The sequence below is a fragment of the Rhipicephalus sanguineus genome, chromosome 5, assembly GCF_013339695.2.
Source record: "Rhipicephalus sanguineus isolate Rsan-2018 chromosome 5, BIME_Rsan_1.4, whole genome shotgun sequence".
In the NCBI taxonomy this organism is placed as follows: domain Eukaryota; kingdom Metazoa; phylum Arthropoda; class Arachnida; order Ixodida; family Ixodidae; genus Rhipicephalus; species Rhipicephalus sanguineus.
This window is the reverse complement of record NC_051180.1, coordinates 66885417-66912151: the sequence shown is the minus strand read 5'-3', so window position 1 is coordinate 66912151 and position 26735 is coordinate 66885417. Positions and strand designations below refer to the sequence as shown.

The following is a 26735-nucleotide window of genomic DNA, read 5'->3' as shown; positions in this document are numbered from 1 at the left end:
GGCACATACTCAAGTCTTGAGCAACGCCTTCCTATCGCGCGCGTCTTAGCGCGCCGCATCCCCGAGTCTTCTTTGCCTGCGGTGTTCATTAGCACCGTTGGCAACTTGCTGGAATCCCGTGGCTGCATTCCGCTTGGTATGTAAAGCAGGGCGCGCAATCGTTGTGGAGGAACAGCCGCTGAAGCGCGAAGTCTGAGACTCCGATATCATGTTCGTCGCAATCACCAGACGAAATGGGCAGAAATTAAAGGGAAAGAAAACAATCACATACGCAGTAGTGTCTTAATACAAATGCGAATGAGGGAATTGGGAATTCAGCATCCTGGACAGTTAACAGATGCAAATCGCTGATCCAAGTTGGGAGAATTTCCCGTCCCGCTATTATCGTGACTGGGAATGTCGGTGCTGTTTCCTCTTAGCGCATTGCCTTCGTACTGCAGGATATAACTAAGTACTGTGCTCAAAGTTCTCATCCCTTGCATGACTTTTTTTTAATGCCCCCATATTCAAAGAACCTTTGTTTTCTTTCCGCGGTGAAGACTGTCCGCCTTCAGCGCGGTGCGTGACGTAAGCCCCGGAAAGTGTAATTTTAACTCCTCTGCGCGCGCAAGCACTTCGTGCTCAGCACGCATTGAAACATAGCCACTGGGAATGAGCGGACGGAAAGACCAGAAAGAGGAAAAATAAAATGACTGTACCGTGCAAAGGCACAAGACAAGAAGCGTTGAAAACGAGAGAAAAAAAAAACTGTTGGAGGTTGCGAGAGAAGTCGGAGGAGGGGATGTTTCTTAACAAGGCGCGGAATCTCATTAGAACATTCCACGGGGGGCGCGCACTTCACGGCGAAGAAACAAGGCACCGCCGAGGGTCCCAGGTGCTGCTGTCCGATTTCGTTTTCTTTTTCTCATTCTCCAAGGGCGTTGCGGGGTGGCAATCAGCGGAATCAACAGCGCAGTGTGCTGATTAGAGCCGCCCCCAAGCACGCACGCCAGCGCGCGCGGCAGAGTTGGGGGAAAGGAGTGCTCGGGGCTTTCGTCGTTGTCGTCGTCGGCGGCAGCGTGCCCTGTGAGGCGCAGCCTCCCAAAAACTTGGAAAAAGAATGAGTCGCATCCCACACCTCCCTGTGATCATTCGCGGCGCCCGCCAGCCCTCCTCGCGCCTTCAGTGAGTCTGAGTAGAAGTTACTTCTTTCTTATTGTGCCCCCTTGTTCATCCTCCTCTTCCTCTTCTTCTATTCCTTCTCTCCATTTCGCTCGCTTCCTTTTTAGCCGCGTCTTCGTCTTGGCAGCGGAATCGAGTGATCCGGTTCAGTGCCGCCCCATCTAGCTTCGCCCGTCTCGGCAATCTCCGCCCCCTTGCCTAATTGGAAATCATCGTTTGATTCTGTTTGGACTCCGAACCAGGGTACAAACTGGACCATTGCGGGTTCTCGCGTGGTGCGGCGAGCGAACCTCGTCGGGTGTGCGCCGCAGAGGCCTCCAGGGCCAGGCGTGCGTGCGTGTGTATGCGTCTACTGCTTGCTCGATTCATTAAGTGTCGATTCCGAGGGAAAACAAAGCTGAGTTGACTGCTGGGAAGAGATGCCTGGGAACGATGCGAAGTGTTTGTGGAAAGAGCTGGTCTCTGATGGAGTCTATTTATAAAGAAGTCAGTCTAGCGCATGTACCGGGCTCTGCCAGAATACAATTCAATCTGCCCTGTTCCCTCTTTGTACTTTTACTTTCTTTTCCTCGAGGCACAGGGAAAGAAAACGCAGTGTCAGCGAATGAGGTCTCCGATATTTTGTTTAGATATTTTTTTGAACTTTGCGTACTGGGTTCTTTTTTTTTTTTCACGGAACAATTTTCGCTTGCGTTGCAGAACTTGATTAATTAAGCTCAGCTAACTGGCCGAGGTACTTCTTCAATTAAACTGGTTTTGACAGCGTACGCTGTTCTCTCGCTCAGCGGAAGCGCAAAATTGCAGTCCGAGAATACGAAAATGAAATTCACTTTTTTTTGCCCAGCCTCGTGCGAAAGCTATGCACCAGCGATCACTAAGTCATTCCGCGAAACATCCGAGGAATGTGAAAAAAAGGACAAGACAAAGCAAACAAAATTAGGTAGTATTATTCTTTTCTCTAAATTTCAATTTGGATGTCTGCGAGCGCGCAGTAAATGGGAGAGATGATAAGTACGCATGCGTAAAACTTCACATTCTGCTCTACTGTTCCTTCCGTCAGCCTGGGAACACGTTTCGCGGGCTGGCGTACAAAATCTCATTATCGGTGACATTACAGTTTTGAATTTTGGTTCTCGGTTAGGCCCGATCCTGCGTACTGTTACCAAGTGGTTGTGGCCTTCCCGTGGGAAAGAAGGCAGTAGCCAAACTGAAAACGAAAAAAGGAGGCAAGAAAACTACTCTCACGACCGCATAACACGCAAACAAAACACTGTACATAACGAACGCGTGTGTCTGGAAATTCGAAGCGAGTGAAGACGTTCGCGTGAGGCCTCCCTTCTGGACCGTTTAAATAGAATTAGCTGCGGAGGCACGCTGCATAGAGAAAACGCGTTCGCCTATTCTAGCTTTTTGTTCAGTGCAGCGATAGCAGGACTGCGCATGGTAACCCCAGCGAGCGCGACTAGCAGATAATAAGCAATTCATCCAGACAGGCTAGTTTGTGGCCGTTACCTTGGTTACTACTCTGAATTTGGGCATAACATACTCAGAGGGCCTCAATCCCTGATTCTAATGCACTACGACGTTTGCACAACAAAAATGTGTAGTCAACTCGGTAATCGACTGGGTTTGTACCGTAACCCGTGCATCCTGCTGCTGAAGGAAAGGACAATCGCTTCGTGACAGTAAGCAATACTGGTTGATAAAATAAATGGGAGTCTAAGCTGCTGTTGCCTGCTATTAAACAGTTATGAAAGACGTCAGCGCCCGGAATGGCACGGTAGTCCATTAGGTGACGAAACACGACGCAAGTTTGCTCGGCAAGAAGGTGTTTTCTCTTCCAAAAGGCAGCGAGGTATTACCACTGCAAGAACGGTGCATTAGGCTAGTAGAAAACTAGCGCGGCGAGACAGTGGCGAAACAAGACATCGCGGTACCAAATTGCAGCCATCATTTCTCTGTTGCGATTATCCGGGGGAACGTCGTCGTAAATTAGGAGGATGAGCGCTATACAAGGACAGGAGCTTACAAGAGTCGAAAAAGAATGTAGGACAGATGGAATGACGGGATTAGTTCTGGAAGTTCGTTCTGTTCTTTAGTGTTGCAGTCATGGTAGTTCTTGTTTTTGGTAATGAAGTCACTCCTGTTCCTCGGGCTTGCACTTATCGCATGTTGCCACTGCTCTTCAATTCCAGGTTTCCTCACCAAAGTATGGACCCTCAGCTATGAGCAGACTCGGTACGCATCGATCCTTTAAATTCACGTAGCCAATAACAGCCACACTCTCAGGAGTTACGTTCGCATTTATTACGTTGTCACATAACATATCACAAGCGACACTTCAGTTAGCGCCCTGCTCACATTGCCCCGGATATTCTCTAAGATACTCGACCCCACAGCAACGACTGTGGGCTTCGCAGCAATGCACCCAACTTCGAAGGTGAATCGTGCACGAACTCGGGTGGCGAGAGGAAAGACCTAAAAAGAAATTTGTCTTTCTGCATTTACTTTGGTAACACGAACCGGCACGGCGGCTGTTATTTCATTTCGCCGTTGCTGCGGCGTAGCTGCGTGCATAATTATCGACCGGGCGCTGCGCGAGCACAGTCGCGTTCGCCTCGCGTAGCCGCGAGCGCGCGTGACTGGGGATTCGAAACGGGTGAATAAGTCGACGCGAGCCGCCACGTACGCGCGTTCGTGTTAAAACGCGGCATGCAATAACAACGAAGCGCAAAGAGAACCTAGTCGACGTGGGAGTAAGATAAAGAGGGTGGACGGCACATTTGTTCCGTCCTCCCCTTTCTACCTTCTTTTTTTTTTCTCCATTAGCTTTGCCTTCACTGGAAGCAGGTGCAAGACTCGCGCTTTTAAACAAAGAGAAAATTATCGGCGATAGCTATGCACGTTTACACCCGACCTCCAGCCCGCACCGTCAGCGCGATTCTCTCTTCTCCAGCTGCAAAGCTCGCCGCGCTTGGCCTTTCTTAGCCCGAGCCAACGAACTTTGCCGGTAGAAGCATAACGACGAAAGAAATACATGAGCCCCGATACAACAGCCGAGGAACCGGGCGAGCTTTGCATCGACAAGCTAAGTCGTTTCCGAGTAGAGAAAGAGTCATCGGAAGACTCGTAATGGAATTTTGAGCCCGTGTTCGGTTTGCGCAGCCGAGAAGGCCTCGAAGAAGGAGGAGGTAGATGTGCGGAGAAGGAGAGTCTAAGCGACGCACGCGTGCGAAAATAAAGTCTAAGTAAACGACTGCAAGACGCGGGTAGGGCGGAGCGCGCGGAACCTTATTGGATTAAATGGCTCCTCCGCGGTTCTCGCTATTATTTGCTGAAAAATTATGCGCGCTCGCGAAGTCTTTCTAAACTACCCGTCTGCAAACGACAATCTTCGTGCGGTTTCGTCGTAGAAATGTAAATTGCCTTCTAAACGGGCCCAAGCTCCGCCCGGGTAGTTGTATAGCGACCCCCCCCCCCCCCTTTATTCTCTTTTCTGAGTTTCGTTGGTCGGGGTTCCTAATTTTCTGAGTCCTTTCGGCTACCCCCTTGCCGTTATTATTTAGTTACGCGCTAAAAGCGTTCTTCGAAGGCAGAAAATGAAACCAAGGTAAAACGCCAAGATGCACGGATCAAAGTACTGCGTGCCCTGGGTAAAAAAAGATAAGGAGTAATTGCGTAATACAGGAATAACGAGGCAATTAGGGACGTTTCCTGAATTGTTATACTGTATGCTTCGTGGACCGCCAGCGGGCAGCGCTTTCGCTTCGGCGTTCTTAGAACAGTGAGTCGTCTAATGGCGCCGGACCGAATGCATTATTGCGCTAGATGACGGTCCCCGTACGGCCGAGTGACTCGGCAAATGTCGTTCTCGCGGCCCCCTTCGTTGTGTTCTTTTTTTTTTTTTTGTCTTACTGTCATACCTTTTTTCGTGCCCATTGCCGCTGCAGTATTTACGACGGTAGGATGTCGTTATAGTCGCGAAGACCGTGCCATCTAGCGTTTGCAGGTAATGTCGTACTGAAACGTTGACGGAATATTACCGAGGTCCCGTCTTTCTGGCAATATTATTTAGGCGACACGGACCAAGTCGTCGCCATTGCGGGACGCATCGACGCATATATAGATAGAGTCTATGGTGAGATGAACATCCAGTTGCTTGATTACGACACTGTCCAGAAACACGACAAAAGAAAAAAAAAAAGCTTGCTTGTGGCGTATAGCCAGTTTACAAGGTTTTCACTTTGTACATGGTTCCACTTTTCGCTGTCGTATAGCCAGTTTGACATAGTTTTCACTTCCTAGAAAATGCCAATATGCCCGCGAGCAAACTCTACAGAAAGCGCTCTCAAAACCCTTATTAAATGGTTGCTGGACAAGAATACTGTTTCGAATGGCTCATTATATACCTTCCCCGCAGTTGTAATTTCCGCTGATGTGATCATTTTAGCACTTCATTATAGCAGTGACTGTGAAATTCAGGTAATATAAAGGCAAGATGGCTTGTTTTGTGCTTATCGCAGATTGCAAACGCTCTTTTTATATGGATTGTGCTTTTCCTGACAGTCATCACGTCCATCAAGAGAGTAAGAACGTGATACCAGCCTTTTCTTCACCCTGTTGTTTTAGCATAAAAGTAGAGTGAACAATGTTGACAACAGAGATACAGAATATACGCAATGATCACACAAACACAAGAATCGAACTCATATCCGCAGAAATGCGTGCACATTAAGACTGCTCAACGCTTACAGACCAAGAACGTTCAACATATTCAGGCTCAAGTAGGTCACAAGGTTTAGCGTTTGTATTTGTTGAGAAAAAATACCTTTTTTTATTCACGTATTACTATATTAATGTTAATATTGTTGGAGTTTAACGTCCCTAAACCACGATATGATTATGGGAGATGCTGTTGTAGAAGACTCCGGAAATTTCCACCACCTGGGGTTTTTTAACATGCACCTATATCAAATCACACGGGCCTCAAGCATTTTCGCCCCCCTCGGAAAGGTGGTCGGCGCGGCCGGGATTCGATCGCGCGACCTGTGGGTCAGCAGTCGAGCACCGTCACCACTAGACCACCGTGGTGGGTAAATCACATGTTACATTTTATACAATAGGGAGTAACGATTTTTCTATTTTGCTACGGCCAGCAACAAAATGTGGTGTTTTTCTGTCACTTGAGTGGGTCTCCATCACCATTGGGTTCTTTCCCTCTCCACGTTTTATATATCGACAAGCGTGTGAAACAAGAACATTAAACGTAAATAGAACAAAACAATTAGGTCATGCATTCTCATACTAGCAACATTGTGTGCGCAAACATATTCGTTTCCGAAGTATCACGTATACAACCAGTAAATCAGCGCTTTCTGACAACACTCGCGTTGCTCCACGAAGTGCGTTTTGCATACAACCAAGTGACGATGCCAGATACGGCAACAACCCGAAGTGTGTGAAGCGGTGTCAAGCGCAAGGAAGTTCTGTTTGCATTCGAAACGATGAATTCTCGGTGCGACGTGACGAGAATCACCGGGGCGTCTATCGGCACGGTGCGGGAGCAAGTTGCGACGAGCTGGGCCGAGCAGCGTTCGCGAAAGCCGCTGCGTGCATGTGAACTTCAGTCGCGCTCTTACTGTGCGCGCGACAGGTGAGGATACTGCCGGCGGTACTGTGTTGACTTGAATCACGCACTTGCCCTGAGCGAAATGAGGAGAGGCGTGCAAGGGGCAAGAATAAAGATTCACACACACACACACACACACACACACACACACACACACACACACACACACACACACACACACACACACACACACACACACACACACACACACACACACACACACACACACACACACACACACACACACACACACACACACACACACACACACATACACGCGCGCGCGCGCGCGCGGGCATGCTGCTACGTAACACGAACGCTTCTGTTACGCCTTGACAGATTTATCATTTCCTTTTATCTTTTTCGACGTGTCATACAGCCATTGGTAGTTACATAGCAGTTCGGCGAACATGCTCTAGCAACAAGCTTTCTCTCTAAAACACACTGTAGTTGGAAAGATGTTTAAGAAATGTTGCTGACAGTCCCATATTATGGTAAAATATTAAGGGTCAGAAGTTCACGGGCTAAAGTTATTATAGGCATAGCAGATAATCGTATGTAGTTCTGGCGCTAAGTTGTTTGCTCAGTATGTACAGTACTCACGGAATGAAACAGGACAATTTAGGGCTATGTAATGCACTTACTTTCGTCTCCACCGTCTTCAGTTCGGGTCACATCGGCGTAATTTTGATTCGGCGCGTAGATCAGAGCCAACACTATCTTTAGAGACCACATTCGTCGTGGCACGACGTGGTTATCTCAAGAAATTGCGAATACCAGTCGTTATACTAAAAAAAATTTGATGTCTCGTTTGAATCCGTGAGTACTGTACACTAAATAATGTCTGACGCTCATGCATCGAGGGCATATGTTGCCACACTAAACTTTAATAACATCCATGCTACCTTCAGTGGTGCGTAAAAACTGCAAACAAAAAGAAGCCCGGGCATGTATCATCACCATTTTCAAAAAAGGTGCTGCGTTTTTCCACGTTTGAAATGAGAGCATGCCGGCCATTGTAAAAGTTGTGATGAGAGTGTACGCACGCGCAATGAAGCAAAACAAAAGCGAATAGCGAGGAAAATAATATTGCACAGAAATGAAAGACGAAAAAAGGGGGATACTTCAAAATTGAGGTCACGTATGAGCTGGCATTTTGGAAGGGAGGTATCATAGGGCGGATGGATTGCGCTGTCGATCTAATGTTTGTACACGAAACAAGATAAGTGGTGCAAGGAAGTCAGAAACTGATACCAGAAACAAGCAGATAATAAACTACATTGAAACACTATTTTTAAAGTCCTCCAAAGCTAGGACAGCATAAGAAGTATGCAGCGCTGAGTCGACGTTACGACTGTTTCATTCATCATCCACCCACTGCGAAGGCGCTAAAAATAAACAACGCTTTATCTACGATATTGAGCGAGACGCTTTCCTGCTTCCCGGAAACATTAGTCGCGAGCAGCTGGTCGGCCCGCGATCACACGAGATCCTTGAGCCCGCAGTCGTTAATTCCCGCTGCGGCAATCAGATATACAGTTTGTACTCCTGCGCCCTAATCCGTTGCGCAAGTCGGGGGACCGAGTGTCCAACTCAAGTGCGGTTAAGGGCGTCCGTCAGTAATCGCTCGAGCGACAGCTTCCCTCGTTAAATACAGGATGCATAATCAACACGCGCGGCAAACTTGCAACACGAAGAAACGCCCGAGCCAAGCTTAAGCTACGTATTCATGGAGAAACGAGAGAATTAAATATTTACTTTTGTTAAAGGAACCAGAGCACGATAGCAAAGAAAAAAAAAAGCGCTATAGCGGACAGCCAGCGGTCTGGGAGCGATAAGCGGAATAATAAGCGAGTCGCGAGTGCGGCATCTGCTCTTGAAGCGGACTTGGTTTGGGAAAGGAGGAAAGGCGGTTGCTTTGGGGGAGGGGTAGGAGGGGGCGGTGCCTGGGATGATGGGGGGGAAGGGATGCTGTGGTCGGAGTGAGATTAGAGAACGGATGCGGTGCGGTTCCTGACGGGTGCAACGGACGCCCCGGGAATGCTTATAATGAAGTTGAGGAGCGATTAGATTGTTACGGGTGTGCAATTTGAAACCACGCTCTGGAGAAAGCGACGAAAGCTCGGCCGAGCAGAAACGTTCGGGGTTGACTCATGGGGTGTCGTTTTAACCGGCGATCGGATCGAGCCGCGCATTAGCGCGGCGCTTGATGTCGGATTATGTGACACGCAGATGCTAACCGCCTTGTTTGTCTGGCGTCTAGACCCAGTGCGGCGATTAATAGTTACTTGGTAAGGATGCATTAATTACGAAGCAATCTGCATACAAATCAGTGTTTCTGGATTACGTTTTGGTTACTTTCGAATTCTGTATTGTTAGTGGCACACCCGAAGGGAAGTGCAACGAAAGAAGCACGCTTTGGCTGGCATAAGTCTGATTGATTTAATGGCGATGCAGTTATGGCAATCCTGGCGACATTTATGCTATCAACAAAAAACATGGACACGTACCGGTCATTAGGTGCCTAGATGGATGTTTCCTTCCGTACATTTTGCTGTTTTGGCTGGTGGAAATTGTGCGTGGGCTTCTTTAAAGATTGCTGCTACTCTTGGGGTATATGCCGTCTTCCAGCGTAAAAGTACTCAGATTGTAGTCCTGTAATGCGGAGTGAACTTCAAGGCACTTCTAATACATTAGAGAGTTTGAGAATTGGGGAACCAAGACGCTGGGCCCCCAAGCTGCGTTGGGCAGCCTGCTCTTGCGTTCGTATGATCAGCAGAGTTTGAGAATTCGGCCAACGCAGGCTGCGTTGGGTCAAGCGCACGAAGCGCCACGCGTGACGAAATTTGAAATCATGCAAGACGCGGGCCATACTGCGCCATGGCGCGTGCTGCGTCTGTGTCTTCTCGCTGGTGGCCCAAGACACCTTGGGGCCCCACGCTAGTTTTCAATTTTTGCGTCTCGGGTCAACGCGAGCGCAAGAGCCCAAGAGTGGCTTGGGTTCTGCGCATGCGCCCTGGCGGCTCGCAAGCTTCTTGGGTCCCCAAGCTCCTTGGGGCCCCAATTCTCAAACTCTCTATTAACACAAACGATCACGAAGAAGAAGAAGAACATTTATTCATATCAGGGCTTGGAATGGTTAGGGTGGGTGGTGCCCCTCTTCCACGGCCCCACTGGCTACACCGGCTCGCCTGGCCTGGTCAAGGGTCGCCAGTTGGTTTCCCATTTCCAGTTCCGCGAGCCGCGTCTCCCACGACCAATTCAGGGAATGGTTGTTCAACAGAGGCAAGATGGCAGCCTCCGGACGTTGTGTAGCCATATGTAATGAGCTCCAATATCGGTGTTGCTTCGCACCACGGACATTTGTTGCTCTATCTGTGAGGGTACATCCTGCGTAGCTTGTGTAAATGTGGGAAGGTGTTTGTTTGCAGGCGACGCCAGTCCCGTGCTTGTCTCCAGTTTAGGTTAGGATGAGGGGAGCTTTAGTTCGCCTACCTAGTCATTGAAATTCGAGGATTTCTCTTGCAGCGATCCCGAACTATCTCGCGTTCAGTGCCATGGCTTTTTTTCCTTTGCGATATGTAAACAGGAAAACTTTCAATGAGCATCATAGTGCTACAGACGCTCTACATACAACGACGGAGGCACAGTTAAACGCATAAAGTGAGGCATTCCTTCTTTCTCGATATCTCTAAGACAGTGTTCACTAGAACTTTCCGCTAAGTCATTCGTTGAGAAGTGCCTCATGCGGATGCTGTAACATGCCCAATTTTATCGCTTGAAACTAAAGATAGGGAGAAGAAAACAAGAACAATAATAACAGCAACATTAAACAAATGGGTTGCTATGTGTGAACAGCTCACTGACAAAAATCTCCATCTTTCTTAAATATTAAGATAAAAGCAATATTTTTGTACTTAGAAACAGGTTATGCGAAACGTCTGGAATTAACGATTATTCAGAAGCTTCGATAATCGAAGCTGTTATTCAGAATGCATGGTGCTGCTCTTTTCATGTAATCTTCAAAAGCTTTTCAACACTGCGTTTTCTTCGTCCAGTTTGTTTTTCAAGCACAAGATTTGTGTACCACAGTGCGCAGCGCAAAGCACATTGCAAGCACCTACACTAAGCACGAGGAACAGGCAGCTTCCTCTCTTACGTTCCGTTTATAGTCACACTCTCCGATCGTGCGCTTAATGAGAACAACCTTTCCGCTCTTACGTAGCCGATGCGCGCTCAAAGGAGCCGCCCACACATGTTACCGAAGGCGCTGCTCGTACACCCAGTGTGCTGAGTGAAAATAGCAAGGCAAGGGGGGGGGGAGGTAAGTTAGGAGCGGGGGGAGGGTCTTGGGTAAAGGAGAGGTATAGGGGCCGGGGCAGGTATAGACCGATTCGAAAGTAGCCCACAAGTGTGTGGTCCGCAGGGGGGCGTTCGGTGGATTGCCCCGGCTGTGGGTGAGCAGTCACGCGAGCGCGTGCCTGGCGAGCCCGCGAAACAGCCATTTCTTTGTGAGAGGCAGCGTGCGCCGCTGTTTCGGCCCGCACGCATTCAGCCACGCAGCCGAGACGCGCACGCCTCTCTCGGCTCGATGCGTGATCACGCTCTCGAAGCCTGCGAAGAGCCGGGGTGGCAGGCAGAAGAGTATCTCTCCCCCACCCTACTTCCTCTTTCCACCCTACTTCCAGCACGCACACCCGTGTTTTCGACGCGCACCCCGAAACTGTGCAAAGAGCGGGCTGGCGGAGAGCTCCAGTGTAACGGGGAAGTGGGGTCCCACTGGCGTTGATGGCATTTCGTTTCTATACAGATGCCAAATGAAATTCGGAAGAGGAAATTTATAGTGGTTCTGGGCCTCTGGCCTTAAGGGAACTGGACGCGACGCCTGAGTGGTCAAAAGAAGAAAACAAAACAATAAGAAAGCGAGATGAGTGCTGTGATGGTGTTGATATCTACTCCACCAGTTTTTTTTTCTTTCTTTTCTTTTTTGGGTGGCACGATAAGGATATAGTGTGCGTGTAGGTGAGGCAGGGTACTCGTTATTTCTTTTACCTTCATTCCGTGCTGATCCTTTTGATCAAGTGTCAAACCAAAGACTAGAATACATACTTATGTCATCGCCAGACGCGCTCTTATGTGCGCCAACACCCGCTGGATAAGAATGGGGAGTAAATGTGATGGACTATTACCTTCGTCATAAAGTGAAATAAGAAGGAAAAATTACACCATCTCCCGCTAAAGGGGACCATGAGGCGATGCGAAGCCGGAGCACTTGCACGATCGCGTTCCGTTGGCGTTCGTTGGGCATGCTACCGACCTCGCGTCGTGGAACGCGAAGAGGGACGCTACGCGCGTCGTATCTTGCATCTAGCCTGGCGGTTAATTCTCACAGGGCGAGCGGGGAACGCGGTCGACAGGCGGGCGAGAGGGGGGCAGCGTAGGAGAGGAGAGAGAAGGGGAGGGGACGCGCATGCGCTCGAGCTCATCGCGGCATTGCGCAGGAGAGAATTTCGGCATGTCTAGACCGCGTTTCAGAGGAAGAGTGGAAACGGGGAGGGGAGAGGGGTATGGGAGAGGGGAGGAGAGAGGGGAAGGGGAGAGGGTGAGTGGAGAGGAGGTGTGTGGAGAGGGTATGCGCATGCGCAGTAAGGGTGGTCACGCCGCACACCACCACCACCGGATTGAGCTCGGCCTTAAGATACTTCGCATCTAAAAGCCTACATTCATGTAACATAATATTCTGAATATCACCGACAAATATGCGAGCAAGGAGCGTATCTGTGCTTTCTTTGCGTGCTAAAGTCACATCTGCACGCGACATGTTTCTGAAAAGATCGGAACAAAAAAGAAAGCACAACAACAGCAAGCGTATACAGTTATGAAGATTACTTATAGAGATTTGCCATCTAAATCTGAAACTGAAATATGTCCCCTTCTTACAGATTAGTGCTTCGACCAAAACTCCGAAGTGTTGAAACACATCCACATTGAAACATACAGCGCACACGGCCACCTTAGGATACCGTCCACTTTCATCTCATTGAAGATGATGTACTAGGGAATCGGGCTTGCGACATCACTGCACGTTCAATTTCTAGAGACCGTGTGAGAACAGCTGCCCACTTCTGGGGGCGTATTCATTAAAGCCCCTCACGCTATAATCGCTCGTAAGAGAAAATTTCAGCTAATCTCGATACCGCACATATCATTAGAAGGCTGCTGGCCTACGACAAAAAGAAGTTAGGAACAAAAAGCTTTGCGAAGACGCAAGAGAAAGCGTCTGCACTTGCCCTCTTGCCTATCTTGTCGCACACGTCCGCCAGTTTCACGTTGCTTTTGACACTGCGAAATCAACGTCACATGCACTGTCGCAGGCCTTATTTGAGTACAACTGGGGAACAACGTCGATGCTCTGCTTGCAAATGTGAATTCGCGGAATTCGCTTCGTTAGTAAGCGAGGACAAGCACGAGACAGATATATTTCCCCCGTAGAGCGTACAGAAACCGTAAGATCAAAGAACTCAAAGGAGGAAGCTATCAGTGAACACATCCTCCGACTGCATTCTATGCATACGCTATTCTCGTTATTGAGAGCAGCGAATAAGGGAAAGAAAGGAGCAGCAGCTAGTTTTCCAGACCGCCGCAAAGAGTAGGAAACGAACTTACGTCTCGGAAACATGATTGGGCTTCCAAAAGCCTAGTCTAACAGGGAAAAACAAAAGGAACAAAGGAAAGAAAGGGGCCGACGAAGAGACCGCAGTCTAGGCTAATGGAACTGCGGGCAAACAGAAAAAAGGCAGGATCGCGGGCTCGCGCAAGCGGACAAACGAAGTTCCGGAGCTGAAATGAGGGAACGTTGACGACAACGAGAAAACTAACGAAATGGAGAGAAGCGGGTGCCGAAGGCTCCTGGAGAACCCGGAGAGAAAGATCGAACGTGAGCCCCGAGATCGGTACGCGCCAAGTTTTGGATCTCGGAGTTGATGCGTCGTTGCTGTTACGTTTCGACCCGGCTTTCGCAGGCGGAGCCTCTGTCCCAGGAATGCCGGAAACGTAGGGAGAATTGGGAGAGCCCCTCTGGAAAGGGTCTGTGAAGGGCGAGGGGGAAAATGGGCACGGAAAGGTAGAGCCGGAGGAGAGAAAGAGAGAAGAGAGGGAGCGAAGGGTAAATGCGGGGGAAGAGGCTCGCGGTGACTATTTCGGGCGGGCGGGCGCTCACAGAGGCGCGCGCCGCCGCTCAGCCGATGGGGGCGGCACACGGCTCCGTTCGGCACGTTGAGAACGCCGCGCGCGCCGGCGGTCTTGCCGAACCTGCCGCCGCCGCAGCACCACCGTCAGTAGCAGTCTCTGCGATCACAGGTGTTCCGCTATCCCTAGCGGGCTTGACTGCAAGGCATCGTGTTGTTGACGACGTCGAGACGTAGGCGAGACGCGGGCGGAGAGAGGAGAGAGCTTCCGCTGGAAACAGGAAGAGCTGCGAAAGCACTTACTTTTGTTTTTTCTTTGTTTGCCCCGGGTCACCACGTGCGTGATAGCAGTAATTTAAAAAGCGCCACACAATGCTTCGGACTTGGCACAACACGATCGGCACGAACTGTGGTGATGAAGGGGTCTGAGCCACCTCCTTCGAGGGACGTTGTTGTCAACATGCGACCGATACCGGGAGTCGGATATTGGGCGGCCCTCCTCGTGTGCGCCACGCTGCTTCTCATCAGTCCGGGTGAGCACTTCGCGTCCACTTTGCAGCCATGCGCCTGTCATTTACTTGCTGCTATGTCTTAGTGTAAAAACGCAAACGATATTTTTTATTTTGACGAAGTTCAAGTAGGCGATGCGCGTCGCTACTCATACATAGGAAGCGGTGTGGAATTGCGACGGTAAAAAGACACAACCGACGTAGCGCGGCGTACTTTGATGGAATCTGAAATGCGATTTTGCGCAAGACTTAGCTGCGCGCATGTTTTGTCTACATTCATGAGGTTCGGGTGTTTTCCGTTAATTCTGACATACTGCGCACGTTGCGTCTTGTGACATCTTGTTGTTTTGTTCGGGTTTTCCGGACGCAGCTGTGTCTGGAGGATGCGAACGGGGTTGCTGCATTCAGAAAGTTTTGGAAAGCGTTCGAAAGGGCAATTTGTCGTTTGCACGCTGCATTCAATTCACGAGTAATATGTTGAGCATCAGGATTGGCTGGAATTTGCTGTTAGGAACTATTCTTGCGCGACAACTTTTTGTGAGCACTCGTAGGTGGTCGTTGTTCAAGCCAGGTGTATCGGTCTCATGTTCACGCAGGCACTTGTGCATTGTTCGGGTCATTTCATCCTAAAACATTATTTCCCCACTGATCGCTGTAAAATGTGCTCAGTACATTCCGCAGGAGCATAACATAAGACAAGCGATAAGGCGCTTTCTACTCCGCTAGTATAGCAAGCGTAATTCTTTAATTTCAAACGGTGCACTGAAGGAGAGAAAAAATAACTAATTCGAGCACATAGACAAGCTACTGGCATATGCTTATTTTTTGCACGCTTTCGGTTCACCAAGCTACAAACGCCTAATTAGGAATTTCGGTTTTAGTTTATTTGCCATTGCAAAATCGTGATGTTCAGTGGGCAGCAGTTCAGTCATTGGTAACGAATGTGCGAATTGGCGAGGCAAACAAGAAAGAAATGACAGGACGCGCGTTATCTGCCCGCGTTTTCTTTTCTGGTTTGTGCCTATTTGTTATTGCAGTCATAGCTTTCTAGCTCAACAGAAAGAGTTTCTTCGTGCTTATTCCTTTCGCACGTTTGGCGTACCAACTTAGCAAAGACAAAAAGCAAAGTCAAGAAGAGACAAGCACGTGACCCTGTCTTCACAAACAGCACCTAATGCAGCTAAATCGTGGAAGCTCGTTTCATATGCACAGAAGAGTCGTTTATTAGTGAAACTTCTTAGATAAGCCCTTTCTAAGGCTGAAATATTAAAAAAATTAAACGGAACAAACAGGCGCACTACCCGACGGCACGACTCCAATAGTGCCGGAACATTTTTCTATACGCTTTCGCTCTTCCTTACTGGATGGCAGCAAGCGGTTAGGGTCCAGCATGCAGACATCATTAGGAACCTAATTATTTCCTTGTTTCGCATCTGAGCTGCTGCCTAGTTAAGCGCTGGAATTTTTACGAGTGGTTTTCAGTGTTCGCATGTTCTCTGTTAACTGAGCATGCCACCATTTAAGCCCTGGTTTTATGTTTGGCGCGTCGGTCAGGTTGACTTCGAACGAGGCAGTGATTCCAATGTAAGCACTTTTGTACTCCATTTGGACACACCAGTGCATTGACGGCCCGTAATCGCTTATGAGCGTCTGTGAGAGACTGCGTGTTAGGAACGTGTAGAGGGCGCCACGGGTACCGTTCCTTACTTTCGGAGTCGCCTATGCAGCACCACCGTGTCTCCGGGGGGCTTGTTAACGCCTAGTTTTGTGAGCAAGATGCGTTCCAGTATTTCAAGCGCGGAACGCTTGTTAAATTAGACGAATATATTGGTATTTGTAGAAGACTTAACCAGCTGAGATGACATTTTGGTTGATGAGGTTGAAAACAACGCCTGTGTGTTTTAATTTAGGCGCACATTAAAGATACCCGGGGTCTTAAATTCGTTCCAGTTCCGCCCCCCCCCCCCCCTATACAGCGTATCTCATAATCATTCGCATAAAGCTGCTAAACTTCTTTCGTTTTCGGCTCACTTGACAACGCTCATTAGATGAGCGCGAGGCCGTGACTGCAAATCATGGAGGAAGAAAAAAAAAGAAAAAAAAGCGCATGCTATGAATAAAGGTAAGCATAAAAAAGTGCACAGAAGAAGACGAATACGTTCTGTGGATTTTTTTACCAGCCAAGCTGTTAAAACTCGAGGTAAAACGGATGACCACAAAAACATTTTCGTCATCATTAACGGGCATGTGCCACAGAAATTGGCCAAATCCCACTACTCACCGCTGGTCCACTTAAAATGAAAATTGGCGTATATATACTCACGATCGAAAGGAGAGCGTCGTAACCACTCCGCTACTCGGGCACGCAAGCAGAACGTAGCACAGCCTTGCGTAGTAAAGTATAAGAAGTGGGCGGGAAAGGGAAATGAGGATGGGGAGGTGGGGAAAATAGGAGGGGAGAGAGAAAGCATAGAAAGAATGAGAAAGACAGAGAATGAAATAAAAGAGAGAAATAAATACACAGAGAGAGAGAGAGAGAAAGGGAGAGAAGGAAAGTAACCAGCGTTAGCCAAAAGACCTGAGGACCAACCAGCCTCGCTGTGCCATGCTTTCCACGACTTAGTGCAAACTTCCCGCATTATGTTTTTTTTTTTTTTTTCAGCCTTATAAGACGATCTATTGCGATATAAAGTATCCACGGCACGGCGTTGATTCTTGTAATGACGCCGAACCTGTACGACTATGAAACGCCGGGAGTGATAAATATTGAATACTGGGTTCGTTGCGTGGAGTCCACGACATTACACACTGATTAAAAAGCGAGGCATAGGTGTTGCAGGAAGTATTACAAGACTTTACCACTATCCAAGATGTGCAAGGAGCATAACTATAAGGCAGGTACGCGAACGCTTGTTAAAATAATGACGAAAGCGGGGCGACCATGGCCTGCATTTTAGATGTTGTAGGTAACTTTCGCGCTTAATCTGGGCTTGCCTCATGCACCTATAGCGTCTGATTCAAAATGACCACATTTCTTGGCGAGTTCGCTTCAATAGACCTGGGCAGATATCTTGAGCATTATCTTTAGTTTGGCGCATAGGCAGAAACAGCGACGTCTTCAGATAAGTCGCGTTACTAATTCCTTTCATGCAACTCCGCTTGATCCCGCAAGCCGAGTTGGCATCAAGGTATCAGAAGTCAGTCGCCTAACTTCAGCCACGTGCTCTTACAATTCTGCAATTATTGGCCGTTCACGCCTTATTTCTCTATTTTTTTGTCTAAATCGAGAGCAGGACATGCGCAGAGCTTTACCACTGTACTTTAAAACGCGCAGAAGAGCCAATCAATCAACGTCCAGGCGCGAACGGGGCTTTGTGTACCCTAGTTTCCGAGAGGGCGTAAAATTAAATAAAAGAAAATGGAGCTCTAAATCGGATATACGCGACAAGAGCTATCACATTCAATATACGGATATTTGATGGGTAACTGAAAATTTTGCACACTGCCAGGCCATCCTCTGTCGTGGAGACACCATGAAATCGCCGGCAGCTGAATTGTCCGTCTATGCGGTAAAAAAAAATTTAAAAATGTTCAGCCGAAAAATTGAAAGCGACTTACCTTTACAAGTGAGCAACGGACTAGACATCTTCCATGAACATAGCAGTTACAGTGTTGACGGCACAACACGCCAAAGAGGTGGTATATATTTTCTCTATTTGACAAACGACAATGCGACTGCCGTATGCGGTACAAAAATAAAATCGTTGGAGAACTTTATCCCTATGCACGCAGGCGTTGCACTGTCTCCGTAAATTTAAATGAAGGATACGCCCGACGTCAGAAAGAAATTTGTCCAAGCACCGGAATAGGATAGTGCCCATAACTTGAGAGTCACCACAACGCCTGAAGTACGATCCGTTCATATATTTCGTGTGCTCCTGTTCTCTGTCACGTTTCTTGCGCTGCTTGGATCAACGACTTCGAACCAACAAGCATTGCTAACTATCGCCCGAAGTCCTTTCCATTATCTCTTAGGTACCATGTTGTAGAACAGACCGGCAAAGCTCGTTTCTTTGAACGACGCGAGAGACAGTACGGAACATGTTAAAGAACAAACCAACAGCGAGGTTAACAATCTCAAAATGGAAACAACTTAAGAAACCGGCAGTTTCTGGTTGCTTCCCCTGCCGCCCTGCTATCTTCTTCTTCTTCCTACTTCGTAGTTCCCAGAGTTTCCTTTATACCATCCGTCCATGAAACAATGCACCGCGAGAAAAGAACCCAAACCGGAGCCTGTCAGCTCCCGTTTTGTTCGCCCAGACAATGAAGGAACAATTTGGGCCGCGATGAACGGCGTGGCTGGGGAGAACCCGTTTTACTTTTCGTACGGGTATATCTCTGTTGCACGTCTGTTATCGCTTGCTTTTCTTTTTTTGCTTCAACACACTCGTCCATCTCTTCCTTCAGCTTCTCTTTTTTTTTGACTCTCCGAGGGCGACACGACACGGCCCTTTCGACCCGCAATCGAATATTATGCAAATGAACGCGCGCCGTCCATTTGTCTCGTCACCGGAGCCTCGTAATACGGAAAACCATGAGCTGTCAACGGCAGCGCCTGGTCCGTACCTTGTCGTCGGGGACAGCTCTACCCTCCGAGGACCGGGTTCTTGGCGAAGGAAGGGAGCAGAGACGAGGCGGGCGGAGCGGGCTTTTGATGTTCGTAGAGCAGCGAGGGAGCTTCCATGAAGGGCAGTTAGTACGTAGATCTGAAAGCTTATGGACAATCAAGAGGATGAAGCCGAAGGTCGACAGACAGAAGCAAAAAAAAAAAACATTGCCCATCAAAAAGAGTTAAATATTGGTGCAGATATCAGGACAATAGAAAGAAAGCTAAAGCTGCCGAAAATGGGGAGAATAATCCCGGGAACTTAAGGAGGTCCCGGCTTTCGCTAGACGTAATGACAGCTGGATCGCCGCCGCTATCTTTCGTTTTGCAGTACATAGGGAATATGTTTTAGCCACCATAATTATTTTTTGTATATTGAGCAACAAGGGCGTTCAGATATCTTGACCCCTGCAAACTTCTCATAGCTCTCTCATAATAGTGTGGCCAGCGTTTTGATCTCATTTCCTTATTTCTTCCTCTCTCTGCATCTGCGTTATATTTCATCGCTTCTGAAGTAGTGTATTGTACTTCTCTTGTGTTTTATCTTCTGTGAACACCCACCCAGCAGCGCCGTACAATTACGTCCGGTGAAATACCGACAGAAAAAAAAAAAAAACGGAGCAAAATCGTTGTGTCTGTGTTGACATAACCTCGTTCTTTAATATGTCTTGTGATAAGCCCGTTTTTGTAATCAATGAAGCTGCTTGCTACATTAAAGCGCTGTTGACTCTCGAGCGGAGTATTCATTACACTGTGTGCATCTTTCCTTGGTTATATCGTCCATTTATCTTCCGCACAGTTTGCTTCCACAGACGGGCCAAGCCAACATGCTGATCGGCACATCGTTTTGGTTTCCATCGTATTACGTCATCTATTCATCTCTTTCTTCTTCCAGAAAAAGTAATGAGCTTACTCCCTGCGGAAAGAAAGACGATAAGGAACCCGATTAATAGCGGAGACCTGCCCGAAAAGATATGAATTTCTCCATTGGCTTCCAATCTCGTCAAAGTCTCTTGCTGCTGCGTGCGAATGCAGCTACGCTGTGTGATTCTAGTTGAAACGTTCTCTGTAACTAGGTGTCCGGTGGTGGATCTGATAAGAATGGGACGTTATTACGAATATCGAACGCAGTCGCTGGAGGCCCCCGTAGATGAGACATCGCCTCACTTTCTGCACTCAAATGCAGTGCGTCCACGAAGGAAAAGAAATAAATCTAATTTTTTGGGCACTGATATATGCAGAATGCCATGTTGTACACCAGTGGTAACTTACTTTCTTGCGCCAATACGGAAGCAGAGAACTTGCTTGTGTCTTCGTTGAGAATAGAGTTAATCAATATGCAGAGAAAACATTCTATGTAATCGGATTCGAGGAGAGAAACACAGGTAAATGAAAAAAAGAAAGTTCCACAGCCAGAATTCTGACCTCGATGCCAGCGAAATGGGGCCTGCGAATTTAATAACGAATATCATATTGTTTTTCGGCTCACTCCGACTGAAATAGCCGGTCGTTCCCTACGGCCTCATACCATCCTGCTATTCAGTCATATAACAAGCATAAGATAGCGAGTGCTTCTAGTCGCGACAACCGTAACGATCAATAACTCGAAGCAGTTATATACTTCCGAAATAGACAGCGTTTGTCATAAGAACGAACTTGAAATGAGGTAAGTAGAATGCCAAATATTTTTGTATACAATGTGGTCCAATTTCATGTTTTAAAAGTGGACCTCTTATTTATCTTAGGGCATCTCTAATTCACCTGGTTGTCTTCTTTAAATTGCCTCTGATATCGATTGCACTGCATATAGCTGTAGCGAAGGATAACTTCACATAAATTATGGCGCTATACACCATTATACACAAGAAACCTGTGTCCGACTAGATTTCTTGTATATGACAGAAGCCGAGTTGTAGCTCAGAGCCATGACAACTGCCTCTGTGAAAAATTGCGCTAGCGGAAGCAGAGTTCCTTTATTTGATTTAAAATGGTAACGCACCTCTTCTTTGTGACGGATATCTTTACGTTGTCACCAAAAAAAGATTAAAGAACTAAGCTGCACCATCCAAGAAAACTTATGCGGGCGCGAAGGCTATCTACGTAGCTGCCTTCAAATAAATTCACTGCTGCCTCTATTTGATTACGCTACATTTGACACCGACATGCATGCGCATCTGTGTGTATTAGAACACATGCACGGTTTTATGGTTGCACAGATCTTATAGTCGATAGGTAATATAACGCGAAGCGGGAAAGCTTTGTCCGTCCTTCACTTGAATGTGACGCCTAAACTGTGCATATTTGTGCATTAGCTTAAATTTGGCTAGCAGGTCGGACGTGGCGTAAGAACTGGCAGCGCACTAGATGGGGCCCATATTGTTGAAGTGACTCCTCCCTGTCCTAGCACTGTCAATTCTTAAGGCATACTTAGCGGTATATCGCCAATGAAGTTAACAGTATCTAGCAGTGAGGGTATACGGAGAGAAGGTGAGAATATAAGTCTATGCCACAGACAGATAGTATTGAAATGTGATCTCAAGGTTAGTGATCAAAGCTTCGGTCTCGGTTTCGCTAAGGTTCACATATCTCGTACAAAACACGTTATACGCTGGTCTCTTTTTAAGTGCGTGGCTGTTCGCAACCTCTATTCATGCGCATTAAACTGCGGAAGGCGAAATGGGGGAGGGGGGTGGGTGAGCGTCGCGTGTGGCAGCATGTCGTGATCGGGATAATAGCCGAATGTCGTGATGACTACCGAATGTGCACGACGCAGTCTCTTGGACACGTCATTAGGGCACGTACACTCGCTGTCGTTCATTGTCGATGTCCATTTCCAAATGAGTATTAAGTAAACAGGAATAAAGAATTTACTATATGTGCCTTCATGTTTATCTCGTTTTGAAACGTTCGATGTCCCAGCTGCCTTTGTTTGCTTCCTAGCGTGACAGTCATTCAGACACGTCCAGTACGCCTTTTCTTTTTCTCGTATCATAAGCAGCAATAACGTTATGAAAGCAATGAAGCACTTCTGCAATGAGAACAGCAGCTCCGCTGAACTTGTTCGTCCAACAAACGTCCCGCTATTGGAACCTTCATTACGCTGAAGACTGCGCCGAATATTATGATACCATAACACATATAGTAGTCGGGTAGCGCACAAAAACAGCACTCTTGACTCTATTTGCAGTGCAGTAGAGAACACGTGGATAATTCATTCTACGTGGAGCAGCTTATCTTTTTCGTGAAGTTGCTTCGAACAGGTCATATACATTCTAGTTCTTTGTTTCTTTCTTAGATACCGGCGAGCGGTAACCTAGATTATGCACGGTCCGTGGGCGTCTAGCGTCATGACAGACATGTTATCTCTTAAGTCGCATGCATCTGTTTAAAGCGAAGGTTGTCGCCTGCATAAGTAAGGCTGAGCAGGCGTTACGCAAAGCATCGAGGGTGACGTTAGTGACGTCATCCTTGCAATGGCTAATCCTTAATTTACGCAGAAACTTGCGATACGCGATACCGGCATGCCTTACTTGACTGCTATAGCTTGCGGCTCCGGTATGGATACGATCTTTGTGCGTTATTACATGACAGAATGCCTAGTATGTCTACTCCGTTATTACCTTACCATACACAGCTTACATAATGTCAGCGTTTCTCTACTTCTTACCTCATCTATATTCGGCTACCTGCTTACTTATAGGCATATCGTTTTACCGTGTCGATCGACCTTCACAATTCATGCTACAATTACGTCTTACTGAGGGGGGTGCATAGTGAGGGGGCACACTGAGAGGGGCGCAGGACATCAAACGCGACATATATTATCGAGACAGATATGTTGAACAGACAGTACACTCAAGCGACGAAGTGCCAGAGAACCAGATGTAGTGTGGGGTCTCTTACACAATGATCCTGAGCACGGATGTTCTGAAACACGAGCGGACAGCCGACAAACCATCAGATAGATCAAGGCGCTAACAATAATAATTTGCCTTGTAGGTTTTGTGCTAACCATTGACGTAATCTTTCTGTGCTCCGGCTGATCGTCAGTGCATCATGCAGATCGCCTGCAGATCGCACGTAAAATCGCCCGTACATGCATCAAGCTAGTTCTCTATACGTCACGTCCGAAGCTGAAAGGAGTCGGCGCCACTTCATCATCCAATACGCCGCGGGTACAAGCGTCTCACGTGTACGAAGAAAGCCGAGGCTCTTCGCTCCCAACGAGCCGAGGATCAAGACCCGGGCGTCATCGCTCACGTGCAAGCGTGCGTACCCGATGTTCGTATTACGTGCGCTTTTGAAGGCGTGTACAGAAACGGAACCTGAGTGAACGTCGTCGAAACCGAAAGTACAAAAACAGGAAGACAGCGTCTGCATTGATCGATACACTCTTCTAGAAGATCTTGCTCGCGCTCAAAGCTGAAGTATGGAGACCAAAGAGTCTCCTATGCTGCGACGTGCTATGGGCTTCCGTCACCCTGGGTTACAGGAGTGCGGCTCGCGAGGCAATGGAAAATCGCACTCACGCGGGTCTACGCAGTTCCTTGGCACCGGTGATTGCGGTGAGCCAAGAGAAAACCTGGATGAATAATGCACGGCCGGGAACTTTTTATAGTACTCTTGTTCAGGAACTGCTACAGGGCGGAAAAAAGAATGCCCGCGGCGTCGACTATGGCTCCTTTATCTTCGGTCTGGCTAGAGCATAGTATATCCCTTTTTCTGTCTTCTCGTGGTATACGGATTGAACTTGCCGTTGGAAGGTGTATACCCTCTATCTTTGCAGATCTTTTGTCTTCTTTCGCGCGTTTTGCCCACGACAGTGTTTATTTCTCTTTCTCCTGTATATCTGCATCCATTGTTGTCTGCCACCCGAACGGGCTCTTCCGTTATACGCGTATTGGCGCATTCTTCGCTCTTGTTTTCAGGGTCCTGTATCTAGATGCACACAGTGACAGGCTTTTTTCCTCGGGTGAACAGAGCAGGATGTGTCCCAGGAACACGGAAAAACCTTTCGAGGTAGATTTTGCGTTACTCCTTTTTCTCCTTTCTTCTTTTATTTTTCTGTAAACTACGCTTTGCTCTTTTATCGATGTTTCTGTTGATCCGGGCATATCTGGCGAACGCAGGCTCTCAATGAAATTGATACCATGGCATTCCTACATAATATTCCTACACTTTTGCTTACACTGCCATTTCATTACATAATATACACGACATGCATTACACAATATACACGACTTTCTGGAAACCTCCACGACGGCGTATCTCAGAATCATGTCGCGGTTTTTGGAAATTAAACCCCACTATTATTATTATTATTATTATTATTATTATTATTATTATTATTATTATTATTATTATTATTATTATTATTATTATTATTATTATTATTATTATTATTATTATTATTACGTGACACACGGTAATATGAAACTCTGGATTAAATTTGACCAGCAGGGGTTTTCGAGCGTTCACCTAAACCGAAGTCAAAGCATACTTTTGCATTTTGCCTCCACCGAAGTGTGGCCGTCGTGACTGCGATCGAAAATGAGTTCTCAAGCTTATCAGCGCATCACCTTGAACGCTAAGCACCTTTATGCGGTGACTTGTTCAATCGGGACACATCATGCTCTTCCTAATAACATGAGTTTGTACACTCTACAAAATTTTCTTGTGTGAAGTCGTGTAAAATTATATACTATTTCAGTTTTTTATTAGATTGCTGACGATGTTATCCAAAGCAACGTTTCTCTTTTCATATAAAGGCATGTGAGAAAATCGCACCCCCGAACGGAGTCGGTTTGTCGAACGTACGCGAGAGTCGTTGGTTTGTCGTAAAGACCCAGTGAGTTCTAAGAAGTTTGATCAATCAATTCCAAAAAGGACGTGTAAATTAAGCCCTCTTTGGCTCGAATGCATATATAAAAAAACCTTAAGAAATTTGATTAAGCCATCGCTTTCATAAAGAACAAAAGTAAAATAAAAATTTGTATTTCTGACCGCGAGTTTTTAGCGTGCCTAATAGCACTTACCTTTTCTTGCTGAGTCTTTTCCTTCACTTTTTTTTTTGCTGGATGAGTCGCGAAACATTGGTACGCCTCATTGCTTTCTCCACCATCATAAATTTTCCCGGCATCTAAATAATATTACTCCTGCGAGCTTTACCATCATTTTTTTTCTTCAAACGAATCAAGCATTATTCAGAACTATACGACGCAGAGAGTGAAGGTTCAAAAATAAAAAAAAATTGAAAGGCACGGGCAAAGACAAAATGACGCATGCTCCAAAAAACGCTTCCCGCTCGTTTCAAACTTTCATTCGCTTACACCCCTATTAAGCCTCAACAGCAGCGAGGGGATGCATCCCTAGTCCCGTCCCCTGGCTTCTCGAAGACATTCAGCTTTACTCCAACTAGTGTGGCAGAGGCAGGGAGGGCTGGGGGTGGAGAGGGCATCTTTTTGCTGCTACTGCGCGAGCAGCGCAGATTTTCAGCTTCGAAATGCGCTCAGCGCTTCCTCGGGAAGGCGCACGCTGTCATTTACCCTTCGTCGCAAATTATTTTTCCGCCTCATTGCCCCGACGCCCGCACCCCCCACCCCGCCCCCGCCCCTTCTCTTCCTCGCCCCGACCTTCGGCGGATATCTTAAATGGATTCTTGACGACGCAATCTCACGTTCCTGCGAACGCAAACAGCAGCGCCGCCCGATGAAAAGCCATAAAGAACCACTGCGTTCGATGCGAACATCGAACGTAGCTGCAGGACGAGGCAGGAAGAAGAGCCGAGTAACAGTAAGAGAGAATGAAAAGAAAAATCGGAACGACTCGACTGCAGTAAAGAGACGACGATCCGAGACCCTGCAGCGAAAGAGGGATTCGAACCCTCCTCCTCGTCTTTTTCTTTTTTTTTTCCTCGGGAGAGAGACGGGCAAGTTGTGAAACAAAAATGCGAGCTCGTTCGATGATTCGGCTTCTCGGGTAAATCGGAAAGAAAGACGAAGATACAAGGACAGGACAGAAGCTGGAAAGAATTGAACTTTAATATCGAAGGCGAGGAGAAGGGGATAAAAAAAAGATTTTCGAAACGTAGCCGGTGTGCTATTGACGCCGCACGTTGGGGGGTGCAAATGGAAGCCGGGCATAAATTATTTCGTTGACACCAATTTCTTGTCAGAGCCAGGCTTTTTTTTTTTCTCTTGCTAGGACGCCGTCGCTGCGGGAGAACGGAGGAGCAGGGCTGGTGCCAGAATAGATGGCGTTAGCACGGCGCTTGACTAATTACTTCGATTTTTATGGCGTGGCTGAAACCGTGATTTTTGACCTTTCTTTTATTTTTTTCCCTTGTTCCGTCTAACGAGACACGTAGGCAGCACTTTATCTTCGCCGGTGCCCGTTTAGCCTCCTGTTCGTGTCTTTATAGGTTTGCGTAATTAGGGAAAAGATTTATTACGCCTAGTTTTTCCATTCGAAGAGCACGGCAGGTGCAACTTAATCATTCGTTCCTTTTCTTTTTTTTTCTGTTTAGGAGCAGGTGCTGCTCACTCACGTTCCTGGCAGCTTCTTAACCCGCACGTTCAAAAACT

At 47.4% G+C, this 26735-nt stretch overlaps 1 protein-coding gene across 7 annotated transcripts in view; it reads left to right on the top strand.

Moving 5' to 3' along the window:
* The first annotated feature begins 14083 nt into the window (after positions 1-14083).
* The window catches only part of LOC119393715 (uncharacterized), a 180773-nt gene continuing 168121 nt past the window's right edge, over positions 14084-26735 (top strand). For 2 of the 7 annotated variants that reach the window (XR_007416365.1, XM_037660835.2), the window contains exon 1: positions 14124-14510. Coding sequence is in view for 6 of the 7 variants with exons in the window: in XM_037660835.2 (XP_037516763.1) it covers positions 14393-14510 (118 nt within the window). In the remaining variant the exon portion in view is untranslated. Of the gene's footprint in view, positions 14511-26735 lie in introns of all 7 variants that reach the window. The other 5 variants (XM_037662010.2, XM_049416327.1, XM_049416324.1 and 2 more) reach the window with 5 other exon arrangements.